This window comes from Neodiprion pinetum, chromosome 2, assembly GCF_021155775.2.
Source record: "Neodiprion pinetum isolate iyNeoPine1 chromosome 2, iyNeoPine1.2, whole genome shotgun sequence".
NCBI lineage: Eukaryota > Metazoa > Arthropoda > Insecta > Hymenoptera > Diprionidae > Neodiprion > Neodiprion pinetum.
This window is the reverse complement of record NC_060233.1, coordinates 31,846,337-31,865,198: the sequence shown is the minus strand read 5'-3', so window position 1 is coordinate 31,865,198 and position 18,862 is coordinate 31,846,337. Positions and strand designations below refer to the sequence as shown.

At 39.7% G+C, this 18,862-nt stretch overlaps 2 protein-coding genes across 2 annotated transcripts in view; one reads left to right on the top strand and one right to left on the bottom strand.

Moving 5' to 3' along the window:
* Nucleotides 1-5,822: 5,822 nt before the first annotated feature.
* LOC124211344 (uncharacterized) overlaps nt 5,823-18,862 on the top strand; it is a 73,209-nt gene continuing 60,169 nt past the window's right edge. Inside the window, exon 1 of the mRNA XM_046610317.2 lies at nt 5,823-6,025. The gene's annotated coding sequence lies outside the window, so the exon portion shown is untranslated. The remainder of the gene's footprint in view (nt 6,026-18,862) is intronic.
* On the bottom strand, nt 6,279-10,461 carry LOC124211345 (uncharacterized). The gene is made up of 5 exons (XM_046610318.2): nt 10,322-10,461; nt 9,399-9,451; nt 8,304-8,489; nt 8,033-8,205; nt 6,279-7,927 (listed from the first exon to the last, which is right to left on the bottom strand). The coding sequence occupies exons 1-5, from the start codon at nt 10,349-10,351 to the stop codon at nt 7,587-7,589; spliced, it is 783 nt and encodes a 260-aa protein (XP_046466274.1). The 5' UTR covers nt 10,352-10,461; the 3' UTR covers nt 6,279-7,586.

The following is an 18,862-nucleotide window of genomic DNA, read 5'->3' as shown; positions in this document are numbered from 1 at the left end:
GGTTGGATAGAACGAGTCGAGGGCGGGGTGTTAGTCATTAGTTGATTGGCTCGCGAGTTTGTAACTTGTTCGAATCATAGCGGTCGTGAAAGAAAAAGGTGAAAAAATAAATAAAATAATACAATCGCGAACAAACGGGCTAAGAAAAACTTACGTTTTCACAGCTATACGTACGTATTGACGTGTGTGTATTTATGTACTTATACATATAAGTATACATACGTATATGGTGGCATAGTGTTGCATGAAAACCGAACACAATTCGATGTAGGTGTATCATACATATGTCTCAGCACGATGTGCCATTGGCAAGTATTTCATTCTCATTTTTGCTATATTTCTATTATTCGAGGAACATATACACATACAGGGTAGGTTAAAAAACTAGAACATTTCGTTTCGCGTTTGAAAATTCGTAAAACCCTTATTCCTTGCTGAGAAACAGAATATTGAAAAATGGATTTTGAAAAAGTTACTGGAAGGATGAAAAAAATTAATATTTAAAACTTGTTCTACTTGATTTTCGTTTGAAATTGTTATTCGAAGAAAGATGGAAATTAAGTTGAACATTCTTTGATATTAGTTTTTATCATCCTCACGGTGACTTGTCGAAACCCATATTTCAAGAGAATTTATCTCAACATGAAATAAAGATTTTTCGGATTTTCAATTGCGAAACGAAAGGTTTATTCTCCTAATTTCGAGCAAAGAACAGCTTTTGAAAATCAGTTCACCCGTTAGGATTTTATTCACGTTTTAAATCGGTTAGGTTTTTTTCCCCCCCCATCCTGTGAATCGAACTAATTAATGCCGAAGGTAATAAATTTAAAAAATCCACAGCATATTTTCATATCAGTATTATTTGACTATGAAATTCTAAATAGAATATTGAAAGAAGGACGCGAATAATTACATGTTTCTATTGTATAAGGTTGATTAAATGTGTATAATATATATTGTTAAATGTTGAAACCTATATATTTTACAAAAATCACAATGAGACATTTTTTTCGCTAGCCGTGGAAACAAATCATGATATGTGCCTACATCGGATTCGTACAGACGCTAGACGCCTTCTCTATTTCTCTTTCATCGCGATTTTCGCTCAAGGAAGAGTGAAAAAAGGCAAGAGAGAGAGGGAGAGAGAGAGAGAGGAAAGAGCATCTTCTCCTCTCACTCAAGTCGATTCGCGACCGCGTTGGTAATCCACTCACCGAACGCCGATACGCGCCACGTCCGTCCGTACAACGCTCCATACACGTGTATTCGTAGATGTGACGCCGGCGAGAGTGTGCGGCATACACGGCTCGATTCCCATCCACCCCCAAACCAACCCCCGCATTCGTGTATTAAAACCACTACGGCAAATTGTCCAGCAGCCCCGAGTCTCGGCCCTCGACTCACATCAGCTACTCCACTCTCTTCCGTCGCGTCTCGCTACACGACTCGTACAGCTTTGATTAAAATATTGCCAGTTAGCGGGGTTACCTCGTGCGTGCAGTCGGGATGCTCCTTTCTTTTCGAACTTCTTAAGGGAGCTTTCCAGTGTGACAGCCCCAAAAATCGCTGTTTTTCGCGATTTTTTTTTTTAAAGAAAAAATAGTCTAATCGGTCTGGTTTTTTTTTTGTATATTAATTGGGTATTGAAGAATACAAAACAATTTTTTAAAGATCGATTTATTTATTAATTAATATCTATAAAAATGATGAAACAATTGTTGCAGAAAATGCACTTGGATGTGGTGTCCACGTTGGGGGTCACAATTTTGATCTGAAACAAAAAACACAAAAAGGTTATTGATCGGTATATAATTGGCTTTCGTGCTATGGAGGCTTTTTTCTTTTTTTTTTTTTTTGCAAAAATGGCGCCGGTTTGAAAAAAAAGTATCGATTTTAGCATTTTTTTTGGCAATTTTTTTTACAAAAAAATTGGAAGATGTCAAAAAAAAAAAAAAAGCTTCCATAGCACGATAAACAATGACGTTAAGAATATTGTGTAAAAAATTCAACTCGATAGCTTTAAAACTCTGCCCTCCAAGTTGGACACCGTTTTGAAAAATGCTGTTTCGAGAAAAACGCGTTCAAAGTTTCAAGTGAGGAAATTTTAGGTAAATCGTTTACTTACGGTCAATCAGCGATGCCAGGTCCATGCAATATCCCTTCTGTTTCTTCGAAAAGATCGTGCTCAATGGATTGTTCAGTCCGACGAGTTGTCCTCGCCTCTTTGCTATCCAGGGACGCCCGGCGGTTTGCTTGGGTAATGCGCGCATTCTTGTACTTAGCGGCGAAATTTGCGGCGCTCGGCCCTATCGTGCATCCCATCGTCTCCAAAATTTTTAAAATTGGGTCATAACCTTCATTGAAGGTGCACACAGCACACTGCGTAGCGATTTCTACTATCTGCTTGCCGCAGAATACGTACTTTGGGTCTAGTTGCCACACACAGTGATTGATTGATTTTCAAGAATTTAGCACTCCAACCGCTTTTTTTTGAAAATTGAGTGCGACAAAAAAATAAGTCGCGCGAATAATTTACGGCTAATTAACGCCAAATTATGCAATAGTCCGAATTCACATTTTCGACAATTGGCGAGCCAAGTTCATGTACGTGCAGGTAGGAACGAGACAATAGAAATAACGATCGCACGGGCAAACGGCCGACGCGGTAGCTGTAGCGCTCCGTTGCCTTCTTCCAAGAAATGCTGTACAGTAACCGAAAAAATCTGAATTTCGGCATGAAAATTTCAGGGAATGTTCGGAAGAGTGTATACTATTCGATAAAGCAAAAAAAAAAAAATCGATTTTTTGAAAATTTCACACTGGAAAGCTCCCTTAAATACGAGCCTTTCGCGGAGCTTGATTGGCCAAAAATCGATACTTTTTATCAACGACATCACGGAGAGGTCGTTTAATGTTTATCAAATTTTCATATATTCTTAACCCGAGGAGATTGCTTTGGAAATGCAAAAATACCAGATATGGGAATTGTAATCTGCTGTGGATCGGATGTATCGAGGGCTTCGATTTGTAATAGCTTTGCGATGGTTGAAAATTCAGTAGAGTCGTTCGATTTCACGCGATGACGACTCGTTTTATTCGGAATACTATTTTACAGTGATTTGCTATAAAACACTTAAATCGTTGAGTACGTTGAGTATTCAATTTTACAATATCGGACCGATATTGGTTATGACCAAGAAATTGTAATATAGAATTGACTACTGAAAAAACTGTGAAAAATAGTTTCCTGAATAAAACGAGTCGTCGTTGAATAAAATCTAAAGAATCTACTAGACTTTAAACCAATATGAAGTAATTTGAGATGTAACAACGTTGTCTAAACTTTTCTTTTTAATTCCAATATTTTCGATTTTCGCATATTGAAGAGATCTTCGATTTGCCAAAATCTGTGCGAGGGAAAGTTCGCAGACTTGTTGGGAAAGTTGATTAAGCAATATTTTCGATAGTTTCGAAGTGAAAAAGAGTGTTAATTTGTAACGCGTGTGAATGATTACGTAAGGTTATCGGGAGAAAAATCCGTAAAAGGTTTGAATATAAGCGGTGGTTGGTAGATACGCGGTGTTAGAATCTGTATCGGGACTTTGCGGAATCGCTACATCAAATTCAAAGTTCGCTTCGAAGCCAATTCTGTGAAATACCCAGCGATAACTCAGCATAAATGGCCGAGGCATTACACCTATTGCGATACTTTATTCAGTTCATAAAACGTTCCAGCTATAACGTATTGCGGTGGTACGTGCCTCAATTTCATCTGAGATACGTATTTTTTAAAACTTCACATCCGAATCCAACCAACTCCTCCCGCTGCCCCTCATCCGACTTCCATTTCCACTTCCCTTTCCACCATCCTGCGTCTTTTTCTTGCCGCACGGAAACAGCGACCTCAACCTCCAATTGGCTGTATTTGATAAGTTGCAGAATTATGGAAACAGATACATTACATCTGTATATGTCTATATGCATACATACGTATGGATACGTATGTCTAATACATGCATGCGAGATCGCGGCGTCCCTTTTACTTTTTGAAATAACGATGTTCCTCTGTTTTATTGCTTTTTCCGGGCTTTTTATTCTCTCTTCCGTGAAGCACAAAAATTATCGCTGGGAGACGAGCGGTTGTGAAAATAAATTGAAAGGATAAAATACGGTTGACAGACGTGCGTGTACACATGGGAATGTGTATATATGCATGCAATATGTGTGTGTGTGTGTGTGTGTATGTATATATATGTATATAATGAATAATACGTAAAGGGAAAGAGATGACAAAAAAAAAAGAAAAATCGTTCCTCTTTTTCAAGAGATCGAAATTAACTCGCCCTCAGCACCGCGCGTATGAAATACGGTGCGTAATATTATCTTTTAATTCGTTCTAATTGTAAACGTCGAGAATCAACACGAACCCCTTCTGTTTCTAATTACAAGAATTAAAACAAGGCAAAAAAAAAAAAAAGGAAAAGAGGAAAAAACACACAACAGCGTGAGAGAAAAGTGGAAAAAAAAATTAATTTCATTTCAAACGTACGCTCTCCTGCGTTGGCTCCATCGGTTCTCTCTGCCGGCTAAGAGAGAGAGAGAGAGAGATAAAGAGAGGAGGAGATGGGGTATCAGGTATAAAGGCCTAAAAAAACATTTGCCATTTTTACCCAAAGGTCACACATTCGGAATTAATTGAATTTTTTTTTTTTTATATCTGTTTTTTCTATGTCTCTCTCCGTTTTTATTTTCACCCCCGTTTTTTTTTTTGTTTTTTTTTCATCATTTCGTTTCATACCCTCCCTTTCAACGGTCGAGGCTCGGCTATTTTCCTACTCCTCATTGGGACCCCCTTTTGAATTTCCCTTTCATTCCTCATTTTTAATTATTTCGTGCAAACCACAGTTTAAAATATTTATCTTATATCTTATAGATTGATCAACGAATCGCATAAGTATTATATACAAAAATTTGCAAAGAAATCCTCCGGAATGAAAATTGAATTTCACGCCATCATAATGCGTTCGCTCTATCCGTTTCCTTTTTTCAACTCGTTCTTCTCTTCGACTTCACATTTGACAATTGGAACGTTAACTTTGGTTGCCGGTTGATCTGCGGTTTCCATTCCGTATCATTTAAAACCTTTATTTTCGTCTTATTTTCGGTTCTCCTTCCGAAGAGTCCGGTACGTATTGTTTAATTAACCACGAATAATAATCTCTTCCAAGAAGCTATAAATCAACTCACATATCATAAATCTTCGGCCTGCAGCACGGACCAAAAGATGTTAACACAAGTGTTGTCCCCGACTAATTGTAACAAATCCTTATTTAAAATGAAAACAAGCAAAAAAAAAAATTTACGTTCACGTTAATCTTAATACAGGGGAAGACAAGTTCAATTTAAATCAGAATATAAAAATATTTTTCTCGCCGTAATTACAGCTAGAGATTGAACTTGAATGAGGTGTGCAAGAGTAACGGACCGTTTATTGACAGTCAAAAGTTTCTCGGACTAGCCACTGGAATCGGGCGCTACAATCGGGCAGAAATCGGCGAGCTGGTTTTCAGAATTTTCAGTCGAGTTCTAGACGTTTTGACGATCGGAAGTGTTCGAGGCAGTTAAGTAGATATCGGTTTGTAAGCAATAGCGATACGGGGCCGGGGGCCGGGGGGTGGGGGGGAGGCGGGCGTCAATTTTAGATATTCAAAATCTTAGATACATATTAAAGGCGCCCGGTTTTCTGCGGTTGAGATATCAAGGTGTTCGCATGACCGCGTAGTGATGCCGGCGTCTGATTATGAGCAGATTGCACGTATCGAATTGATCGGTGTTCCGGATTGTTGACATCGCGGAAAGAAAGCATCAACGGTTCCAGTGGCTAAATATTGAGGAGTTTTTGTTTTGAAGTGGGTGTACATGTGTGTGGCTGGAGCCCCTGACGCCACAATTGATAAGTTCGTGACGGCGACGTGGACTTGAAAATGTCCGTGTGATCTGCATCGGGACTCCGACGTGGAGCACGGTAAGTACATGCGCTACATTTCGAATTTGTTGCTCGTTGATCAAGGATCAAGGCGTTTCGATGCATTGCGGTGTGTTATGAGAATTGTGCGATGGGAATCCCAAAAATATGAATGAATAGCGAGGTGAAAAATCACGATACAACGAGTGAATGTAAGAGAATGACGGGTTCTCCGTAAGTTGGGTTCGTCAGCGGTAGGTGAAAAAACAAAGAGAGGATGTAAAAGAAGAGGTATAAAATTTAAGCCTAGAAGGACAGCTGATTTTATTTTTTATTTTATGTCATTTTCATTTTGACCTTTTTTTCAAATATCCTACTCGCACAAACAGATTTATGACAACGTCGACTGCGGTCGGAGTTCGCATCCTGCCCGAATACGTCTCCCCGTTTTTTTCAACGCAGGCAACCATTCCTCCACCTCCTCCTCTTCTTCCTCTTCTATTGTCTCCAAATTTATGTATATACATAGGTATATAGCCGAGCGGTGTCCATGCAGCGTCATTGGCAAATAAATTTTTACACCGGTCCGTAAAATATCTGTCTCCAAACATCATTCGTCTCCCTTTCATTCTCTCGTCCATACTAGTGCAAGCATTTCCCGTAATATAATGTATATACACGTGTATAACAGCCGTAAACGTAAATCCGTGTGATTCGACGTTTCGGCTTGTATTAATATTATTATATTACGTTTACATCGGGTATAAAATACACGCGAAGAGAGAATAACAGTTTTTTTTTTTTTTAAATTCATCTCTTCCATTTATAACCGGTAAATATTTACATTATTCTATTGCAACGTATTTTACATTTTTCGATACTAATTTCAGAATGCTCGACCTTTTACGTGGAAGCGTGAAAATATTTTTACAAATCTAACTACATTTGGCAAGTTTGAGGAAATTGGGAAACAGGATGATAAAACTGTACCACACGCCAATTATACTTATAATCACAATTGGTTTTTTTTATACAATAAAAAATCAACATTCGACACTGCACTCGTTTTGCGTTATGTGACAACGAGAAAACGCTCTATTCGCAAATTAATATATAATATCAGCAAACCGGAAGTTCGGACACGTATAGCTGCTAAACGTATAGCTTGCGAAATTTTATGAAGTAAAATAAAGTTTAACAACAGTAATGATAGTGATGAAATAAAAGACAAAGAATAAATAACGAAAAAGTTATAATGAGAAAACGTTACCCGCAGACTTCACCGCATGTACAAACTTTTCACCTCAATTATTTTCTCTGCGCCATATCGTTCAGGAGCAGTTTATTATGCATGTGAGAATCGACAGTGAAGATATAATAATACGCACTAATAGAGGGGGGCGAAAAGAGAAACAAGAAATAAAACATACGAAAGATGAAAACACGCGATTAGTTATGTCATAGAAATACGAATCTGGCCTGTATTGACGTAGAGATTTTTAATTAAATGTTCAGCCTCTGGGTAAAACTGTGATAGAAACTATAATTGAAAAACTAAAACTGACTCCAATCTCGATGGAGAAAAAATGAAACGGGGAAAAAGTGGACGATGCAAATAAATTCAGTATTTCCTCAAATTTTTTGGATGAAACGTATAAATTGTAAAAGCGTTGCTCGACTTGATTTTCGAGGTAATGGTGGCGACGTTTTCGCTCTTATCGTCACATTGATGGGACTTTTTGTCATCGTGTGAACTGAAGAGAGAATTTTTAATGCTGTGAAGTTTTTCAAAAAATGCTGTCAACGGGTGAACCTTTTTTTCCTCCTTTGCGGGGGCCGGCTGATGAAGTATGATCTCCTGATGGAAAGGAAGATGGAGAGATATGTGTGTCGGATGATGGTGTTCCACCGTCGGTTGGTACTTCTGCTGCTTCGAGTGCCGCTCTATCTTTTGCCTAATCGCTACGGGCATCGAAATTAGGGCAGAAAAAACGAAGAAAATGGAAACGTACGGTATGAGAAGAAGAAGAAGAAGAAGAGAATAAAGTTCACGTGAGAAATACTAACCAGCGATGTCAATCTGATCTTGAAGCGTCAAACCGTTTGAAAGGTGACTCTGATGTTGCTGAGGCCAAAGATCACCGCCAGTTTCGTGATGCTGGTGTTTAGGAATAATTAGTTCTGGTTCAGGCACGTGTTTGTACTCCTGATCGGTCCATCCCAAGGATCTCAGCTCCTCTCTGAAAGGATCGGTGATCGCGTTACGACGCATCTATGACGGCGATGAAATCGCGGATAAGATCGCATATGTAAACTGTTTGCACGGCTTTATTATCACCTGTGCAAATTGTCCAATTCATGCTTCCCTGGCGCCTTGAGGTGCTCGTGATGATCGTCGATGACGACGCTCACCGGCACCGGATAATAGTGAAGATGATAGTGATGAACGTCGTCGTGAGACTTCTTCGCGGATTCCTTTTTCTCTTTCAAAGAATGGAAGAAGTCCATGAGCGCTTTTTTCGGGCTGAAAAATAGCGATTCGATCATTTGTTCCGAACCCGAACTGAGAAAAATTTCGATCGTTACCGGTAGTATAGAAAATTATGATTCTATAAAAAAGTATTGCTGAAATTACGACGAAATTCGATATAAGTAACTATTTATTGTGTTTTTAGCTGTCGATATTATATTTCACAGTTATTGTTTTTTATACATTTTTTTAGTCAAACAGGGCTTCGAAATCAGTTTATTGTTGTTCCAAAAATCAGTGGCGCAGATATTCGGTAGTTTGACGAGTTATCCAATCCCCATGATTTAACGTTCAAAGCAGAACAGCGAGCAGCGGCTGGCCGGTCAGATTGTCATCGATTTATAATTAACTCCCCATTACCATCAGCGAACTGTTCGAACATTCAAGTGAACGAACGACTTTGGATCGCTCCATGCATGCGTGATGCACTCGCCGAGAAGAGTCTCTGGCTTGAATTTCCATCGCGTGTCTATAATGCGGAAAAGGTTTCATTGGATGGACTTACCGAGGCCAAAGAAACGCTTGATTCGTTTGTTAAATATCCAGACGCTGTTTACGACCCTGCAAAATCCCGGAGGCACCGGCGGCGAAACCGAGGTAATGGTTTTAACTTTTGAACCCTGGTAAATACGCGAACCGATCAAAGCCCACATCGCGGTTAACTAGGATTAGCGCTTCCGGATTTGGTTAATTTATCGGCAAACCGCACGATTCGCTAATTCGAGCGATAGAATCTGCACCGCGGCCTAGATTTAGTCCGAAAGTTTTATATCGGTACACGGGGTGGGAAAAAAAGTTGACTTTTTCATCAATTACTAGTAATTATTGAATATTATTATATTTAACCGGTGACAGAGAGTCTCATCAGAATAATTAGCGTCGTAAATTTTTAAAAATACTTACTAATCAAAGAATATTGCCTCGGATGTTGTCGCTATCAGCAACAAGAAGATTGTCTGTGTAAGATGAAACAGAAACAATAAAATATCGTTACAAGATTGAAAGAATGGTGAAGTAAAGTTTATTCACATTACTGTGTACGTCAAATGCACTTCGTTCAAATTAATTTAGAAACACTTTTCATAAACGATGTTTCAAAATATCTTGCAAAAAACAAATCTTTGTGAGTTGCAAGAGAACAAAATTTTGTTTCATAACAGTTGTTGTATGATTATTATACTCTCAGTATAAAAATTTCTTGTCCGTATAATTGTAATACATTCCACATTTTAACTCAAAATCGGTTTTTTTTTTATTCCATATTTTCCATTGATAACGCGTTTTATTTAACTAGTCTTGGTTGATATCGTAAAAACAAAAAATATTGAACAAATTAAAAATACACCGAAACTGAGCGTCCATAATATTTAAAAATGATTAAGCGATTAAACACAATCGCGAAAGAACTTTACATCAGATTAACACAAATAGAAAACTTCTCCTTCATGTAACTCATCAACACGTTAAATGGCACAGTAATGCTATAAATTAAGCTGATCAAATGTACGCTACGGTCTCTTTATCAAGAGTGTTCAAAAGTCCGAATCGCTGCAAATAACCGGTTAGTATCGAGTGTAAAAATCATGCTCGTTGCAAAACGATGATGTAGCGTTCCTTAATTTCACAGTTTGCAAAATGAAGGTTGATAATGTCGAACGCCCTTCCGACGAGCCTTTTCAAACCGGTATGAAAAATAAAATGAAAGCAAAACTGCACATAGAAAACCATGACAACTGACCACCACAAATGAATATGCAAAGAAACACGTTTTTTTTTTTTTTTTTTTTTTTTTTGTTTTTCGAAAATGTATGAACAAGTTGGATTACTTTGAAAATGAATCTGTTATCCATCGTCATTCGTGATCGTCTGGTTGCCCAGAATTGAGCGATCGTCGAACACCGTCCGCGTGAAATGCATAACAAACTGAGAATGACTTCGCCCTGAGAGCCTCTTATATTCCCGGCTCTTCACTCTCTCTCTCCTAGATTGAATTTTTAAAATCTATCCCCATCGCGACTAGCCGCCGCAGCTTCGTCGCCGTCGCGATGGGCTGCGTCGCGTCGTCCGGGTCAAGGCGAAACGGGTGCGTAGACACTTCTCGCAGAAAGCGTGTCTCACTTTATTGCGAACGAGTTAACGACCTCTTCTACGTCCGATATACTTACCCTGATATGTCCCGCCAATGTCAATCAAATCGTCTAATATACCAACGCCGTGTAAGTGTATGCAACCACGTCGCGGCATCCGATATTCGCACCTCGGTCCAGAAATCTTTCACGATTTCTCCGATCGACTCTCGACTGCCGGATAATAATAATCTAATCTTACTCCCTTTGTTGTCCTTTAACTTCGTGTTCGTTTTAAAGAAACTATAGTACGAAAGTCTTCTAATTTATTCAACAAACCGGGACCAAATGGATTTAATTAAATAAAGTCTGAACGCGAATTCAGGTATTTACACATCTGTCGGTAATAAATTATATGCGCTCGTTCGATTTTTTGTATTTCCTCTGTTCGCTCGTCCCTAACCTTCGTCAAATAATTTCATCAATATCCATCCCGCCACCGTATCTTTATTGAGATATTAATTTACTTTCATTCCTCTTGACGAAGAGTTAATCGGTTCCTGTACTCGCTGAGTCGACGCCTCGAATGATCCAGTTTCGAAAGTGAGTTGAAGCGCATATATTGCACGCTTAGGTACATCAACGTCGCTATACGATGTACCGGAAAATTATTTTCGAACGGCAGCATTACTTCTTCCTCGCTGTCACTATTATTATTATTATATTTTTTTTTTATACCCTCTACACATACCCACCGCATCCAGTGTAGTTATCCGAAGCCGCTCACTCTAATGAGTATGTATATTGTTTTGTTCATATATGATTTCTCCGCGCGGAAACGATAAGCTAAAGATATTTATTTCAATGTATATTATATACAGGTATGTATGTATAAATGTAAATGTGCGAATAGGTATTCGCTAATTACATAGCCTATAGCGGTAAATCGTTCTTCGTTATACCGTCGTGCGATTTTACTTTTTCGTATTTCTATTTATTTTTTCATCGCGGAGGCTCGAGGCGGCGAGAATCAAAGGTCATGCAGAATCGGGTGTCGATGATATCATTTTATTAACACCACTTGCAGCTATTCCACTAATCGCAACCTCGAGGCCGCGGGACTCCGTCTGCATTAGAAATGTGCGATGCCTGCAGTAAGGAAAGATGCCATCTGTGACAACGAAACGGTTGGACAGTAATAAAAAATTCAAATATGAGTGTGATAAGTGCGGAGTAAAAGATCAAAGGAACGAGTCATTTAGGTATACGAAGAGAGAACTCGGACTGAAACGCAACGAGCGGCAGATCATCCAGAGATCACTGTGCCAGTGGAACGGAGCCTTGTTAATCCGGCATTATACTTATATACTTACGTACACATCATTGCATCCGTCATACAGTCACGAAAATAATGCATAAATTCATAGGAAACCAGTATTGGCGCATTTTTTGCGTATACACCCGGAGGAATTGCTCCGCGGAAGAATCCGGTTTGCGGCAAGATGATCTCGCATCTCATGCATCGGGAAAAGTCATGCAAAAACGCGCGGCCGCGATCGCAGCTTGCGCTTAATCGGCGTGTAAAAGCTGCTTGGTAAACGAAGAAAGAATGTCACTTCTATATTTCTAAATTGTATTTTCAATATAATTCGTCCGCGAAGCCGCGGATACGTCTGTCTTATTTATTCCCTGTGATATGTTTGACCTAGAAGTGCCGCGATGCTAGCATGCACGCAGGTATCTATCTTCTACTTTCACGCACGGGATGTAATTCTCCTCCTCATTGCTGGACTGACGACGACGTCCGGCTTGGGCAAGGTACTTTTATCGGGCATTCTGTTTTTCTATTCACACATAAGCAACGCAACATCAAGCGCGATCAATCAAACCTAAGGATTGAATGCACTCTCACCGTTTTTACTTCTTCTCTCCTTCTCTCATTCCATTTTTAGTTCGTGTTTTTGTTTCGTCGGCGAGCAAAAAGCCCACATTCACGGAACTAATCGGAACTAGAGATTCCCGCAAATTATGGACCGGCACTCATCGCGACCTCGTAAAATATTGTCCCAGTCCAATTTGGCGACTAATTTGCGAATTGTTACACGTATACAGATACGTGTGTAGGTGTGTATAACTTGTACCTACTCCGGGCGACGCCCGGCAAGATTACAGCTTGCAGATCGCGGAAATTGCCCATCCTCGTAGAGGACAATCTAGTAAAAAATAATCGTTCGTACAGTGAAATTCCGCTGCGTGCTTCCGCAGGCTGTAGTGGCTGGGAGTAAACTGTCTAAATAGTTGACAATAGAGTAATTTTCTCATTCGAGGCTTCAAGAGCACGCCCACTAATTTTATTGTCTAACCTGAATTTCAGGATAATCATCTAAAAACAAGTTTATTATATGGTGCGTAATAATTGGTCCGCCGACTCGCGGAGACGAATCCTTTCTCGCTTTTGTTGGACTCGCATGTTACATTACACGTGATCTGAAAATTTCTCCCTCGGTGACTTCGATCTCCTATCTCACGTTCCCATGCAAAAGAAGCTTAGACGAGCTCCGTGTTTCCGTTAGGTTAATTTAGAGTCGGACCGAGTGTCAAGCCGAGTGATAATCAACTTTCAAGATCCGCGATAATACGTCGCATTGTCGACGTTTGTTTAAGACGTCTCTGCTGTATTCTCGGTCGTTTTCAAGCCTCCGGCAGTTGGTTTCTGATCTTATCGACAAATGTCCCTCACGGGGGGATGAATAAGGATTAGAAAGTGAAAGAGTCGATGTGTCGAATTTTGAGAAGAGCGAAACTCCATTCCATAGAATTTAAAAATGTAGAAAGTCAAAATATTATAGAATAGTCAGAATATAGAATCGTCCCGATTGAATAAGAATACGGAAATTCGAAATATATTATTATCCCGATGGGGGTAAAAATTGGGAAAGGTCAGAAAATAAGAAAGTCGCAACATCGAATGTTCAAAAACGCGACAGTCCATTCAACAGAACTTTTAAAACGTGAAAAGTTAAAATTTATTCGAAACTCAAAATTTGAGTAGGTAAAGTATAGAAAATCATTCTTATTAATTTTGACGATTCTACGCTTCAGTTTTTTATACTTTGACCTGTTGACATTTCGATTTTTTCGCGCTTCGACTTTCGACGTCGTCAAGGATTCTGAGAAAGAGATTTTCGCGTCTCTAAAAATTTGATACAGCAGCCCTAATATTTTCTGATCCTTCAACATTTTCACCACACGCGTATTACGAATCTTCGGGCTTGGGCTGAAACCAGAGCTGGAAGGGGGTTCGAGGTGGAAGGACAACCAAATGAAAGGGTTTTGTTTTAAGTAGAGCTACAGAGTGTTTATTTTAAAATCCTCGAGCTAATTGACCGCAAGGCTCGCTCGCTCTCTCGGTCTCTCGTTCTCTCTTTGGCCACCGAGCGACCCCGTCGAAAGCTGCATGAGCGGCTAAAACGAAAATAAATATAAACTTCCCCTTCACTCCTGCCTCCTTCTTTTCCGCTCTTTCAACTCATCTTGCTAGCTGGTTAGGCGAGCTGCAAAGCACGTGTGTGCGAGTTTACCTGCAGTACGGGTTCCCTCTGAGGACGGGCGAGACGGAGAAGACGTACGCGAAGGTGGGTAGATACGTGGGTGATACACGCAGACAGAGTTACATTTGGGCGCAAGGGTGCTTATTTAATAATATACGCTAATCCAGTTACACGCGTACCGTACGCTCGTTTTTCGCCTTCTTTTTGACAACGTTTTTTACTTTATTTCGTTTTGTTTTGGATTTTTTCAACGTACCCCCCATGCATACGTGTTTTCACCCTTCGACGCAAGGATCGAGCCACAAGAGAAACGAGTGGAGTGAGAGAGAGAGAGAGAGAGAGAGAGAGAGAGAGAGAGAGAGATAAAGTGAGAGCAGCGTCACGCAAACCTATAAATTGAATTCCACCGTTTATTCGCGTTCGTAGAACCTGGACAACCATGGAAGAGGGTTGTGTTTGTCTGTATGTGCCACTGGGGATGATTTGCGAGGCGCGACCAAAGTCACCGCGGGCCTGCGAACGATCGTACAAATTTATTTTCGGTATCTCTTTTTTTTCAATTTTATTTATACACCTTATTTTGTTTTTTCGTTTCTTTCTGCCATGCAACCGCTTACCTGTCAATGTCTTTCGTAGCCGGATATGATTTATGCAGAATTTTCACACTTTGATCAATTCTTCGCAAATTTTCATTAGATTATTTGAAGTTCTACTCGATGTTCATTTTTTTTCTTTTTCACGAAATTGACATAAAAAAAAAAAAAAAATGAAAATTATTGATTCTATTAAAAAATATTTTTCATTTCGGATTCGATAAACTCATGAATTATTATAATCACGTAATTATTGCAGTGCGAGGATTATTAGAACAAGCTTTGGAAGAAAAGATGTAGGAATTAGTTTGGGGTAAGATATAAGGGTTCAAAAAAAGGGGAAGCAAAGTGAAATAGGTGCAAAAGCACATTCAAAGGGATTAGGTTTCAAGTCCTTGCGGGCCCTCGTGGAACTGGGGAACACTTGTAGCGCACGGAAAGAATACCGAATGAGAATAATGTGCAAGTTTCAGGTGAACGTGAGCAACGCAAACGGCAGTTGAGGGACGGAGAGCGAACAAGAGGAGGAAAAGAAATTTATGTTAATTGTTTTTTGATCAACCACGTCGCGTGGCACGAGGGTACATTTTACATTAAGTATACATTGTATACGGGTATAATGTATATAGGTTTAATACATAGCTTCTTCAACGATATCTTTCAGAATACCTAATGATCCGACTTACCCCCGTAACTGCGTAATAAAACAAAATTTTCGCCGAGATTTTCAACGATCACGTTGCAAAAAAAAATATAACGTACAAATAACATGAAAAGTATGCTTATGTAGGTAACTGGAATTTCTGAAAGATCAGCTTCCACCGTACGTTCCACCCGAGCATCTTCAGCTGCCCGCAGAGTGATTCTGCGATTTTAATTAGAGTCAAAGTACGTACCTAATTACACGAGGAATTTGTATATTTTTTTTCTCACATTCATTCGTGAAACGTTTTAAGGAAATAGAGGGGGAAAAATTGAAGAATGCTTAGATTGAGAAGTCGGGAATTCTGGTGCCATAACGACAAACCAATCATCGATCGCATGCTTGATAAAAAGAAGAAGAAAAATAAGAAGAAGAAAAAAAACACAGCCAAGAAACATGCACATTCGAATTGAAAGATTCCTATGAGACGACCGCGAAAAAAATCGAAGAAGCCGAAAAAGGTAGTAGTAAGAAGAAGAAAAAAAAGAGAAAAGAAAAGAAAAGAAAAGAAAAGAAGCCGCACAAGAAGGACGGGTTCAATTTTGCAAATTTGCAAAGAGGCGTACGATATGTATATGTGCGGTAAGGTTTTCAGCCAAGAGCTCATATGACGTTGTACCGTGCTTCATATTCCTGCGTACATGTCTACACACACATATTCACCCTCCACCGCCGCGGGCACATGATACATGCACGCCCTGGCATGAGAAAAAATCTAATATGGTACAGTACTGCATGGTTTGGAATAGCGCGCTACCGCGTTGTATGGAAGTAATACAATAAACTACAGTTTGCGGTGTTTTCCTTTAGAGTAGTGTGCTGTTTATGCTGCAAGCTCGTGCGCGCACACACACGCACACACGCACACACTCTCCTTCTCTCTCCGGAAGATCATATCATTTGTAAAGTATACATGTTTACATATGGTGTACCCACAACGTGAATGAACATATAGAACATATTATATTTGAGTATTTAATTGCACGTGCAAATGTTTTCTCGCATTAATTTCAAGGGTAAGAAATGACGAGTAGAATTTTAAGGTAACGTTAAAATGTAGCCGGAGATGCATTTTATGTAATTCGCAGCCGTATGTTGTGCCGAATACTATTTATTACAAGTTTCCCTTTTAAGATCGAGATTGAAATTTTGCATACCTTTATGCGACTCTCACTCTCCTTATGTTGCTGTATATAATGTATATATATAGCCGTTCGAAAATCCGGCTGTCGTTGATTTCGCTTTCAAGTTCTTTCCCATGTGCACTATACATATATAGATTCCATCACGCTTATGGACAAGATAAATAAAATAACGAGGATTAAATGCCGGATGGGTGGAACATATTCCGTTCACGATCTACCGAGATAGATTTTAATATATACTCTGGAACGCGATCGCGTATGTCGATTTTTAGAAATTTATTAGATTATTTTAACCGGTGCGGTTGATATAGTCGCGACACGGTTTGATCGGATGACGCGTTTCTATATCCACGATTATACGCTGCAAGATGGAAAAAAAAACTAGTCACACAACTTGTGCCTCCGATCCACGCTGTGTTCATGAATATGCATGTAATGCGTGGATGTCAGATTGTATGGCTCTTAAAAAAGATTGCAAAAAAAAAGATACGGGATATGAGGATCAAACGATTTATACGTACATCTATGATTGTCGGGATAATTATATACTAGGTAAAATTTTATTCGGTATTACATGCATGCATATGTTACACACAAACTAAAAGAAACGAATGAGTGAAACCGGACGAAATGATTTCTTTCGTTTTCACCAAACTCTGTACTGTTAAGAATAAATGAATTCATTCCAACTTTCTAGAAATGAAAAGTTTCTCAAAGGTCACTGAAATCATGTCTCGGTATTATTTCAATAAACTGGTCCTACGACTGTAATAACAACTGTGGATCCAATTCGCCTAAGAATATTATTTTTCCAGATGGATTGCACTGAAAATCGTAGGTATTAGTGCTGTTCGATTAATTGGCAGCTTCGACTAATCGATTGATCGCGATTTTCGAATATTCTTTTTTCCGATCAATCGATTAATTGAAGTTGCCTCGTAATAATTCTCCAGGTCAGTCGGTATATTAATCGAAGACGTCGATTAATCGCTTAATTCGAGAAACGATTAATCGCACAGCACTAGCAGGTACCAACTATTTTTCTGGTCATTTCCCCGTCCACCTGTTATTATCAAATCAACTTTTCAACACTTTCAACAATTTCGTCAATCGAGTTTTGTTAGCCGTGGAGTAAAACACGCGGTAAAAGCGACACACGCGTTGAAGGCGGCGGCTATAAAGCAACGCTGCGGGCGGGAGGGAGGGAGGGAGGGAGGGCACCTCCGACTGGAACGACCGGTTCTTTGTGTCTCCTCCGTTGAAACGGCTTGCGCCGAAGGAACGAGCGGTGGGTAAAAAACGATACAGAGGAAATGAAAGAGAAAAAAAGAAAAATAAACGAAGGAAATCCGTCGAAGATGAAGGACTTGGAGGAGCAATAATGCAGGGGAGAAAAAGAGGAAGATGCAGAAAACCCCCAGGAGGTGACTCGCACCGGAGGAATCGGAATCGGAATCGGAATCGAAGCCGAGCAGCGTCGCGTCTCCAAATGGAGCGAATTTGCCGATAAAAACTGAGGCTAATCGTCGAGGAAACTATCCCATGTTGGGACGCTGCGTCCCGCAGCCTCCGCTCGAATTTGCTCTCTGGCGAAGCCAGCGAGGCTCAATTAATTCTACATGCGTAATGCATTTCCAGCTCGATCCTTACGACCTTATCGCGGTATTCGTTCGATTGCTTTATTGCAACGATAATCACTTTCGTTCCTTTCTATAAATTTCTTTTTAATTTCGCGCTGGTAGAAATGAGCGCTGCTACAGCGCTGTAGATGGTTTGAGTAAATACGTAAGCGCCGGCGAATTATTAACCACGTGGTACTGGTCTGTATAAAACGAACGATTCGGGGTATGCAGATGGTACGGTATGATAAGAGGAAGCATCCGAAGAGCCTGAAGGTATAGAAACTCTGATTGATACCCCGGAGCTTGTACATGGTGGAAATTACCCATAAGCGTCGAGTAATAAGCAGTGTAATTAACAAAGTTTTGCCTCGAAGAAAGTAGTTCGTAACCGCGCGCGATATATTATGTACGTGTAGATGAAAAACGGTATATCGGTGTACGCGTCTGCTCGAAACTTAACGAGACACACATGAAACGAACGAATATCTCTCAATGAAATTCGAATTACCTGCACGCTTTTTCCTCGGTTATACTATTCACAGGATCGTTGATTTTAAAAAGTCGCAAATAATTGGCTCGTTATCAGTGAGAAATTATTCGTAAATTTTTTTCTTACGCAGTGTAGAAAGTGGAACTTTTCACACTTGTTCTCGGAGAGAAAAAACAGCGCGTTGCACGGAGTGACGG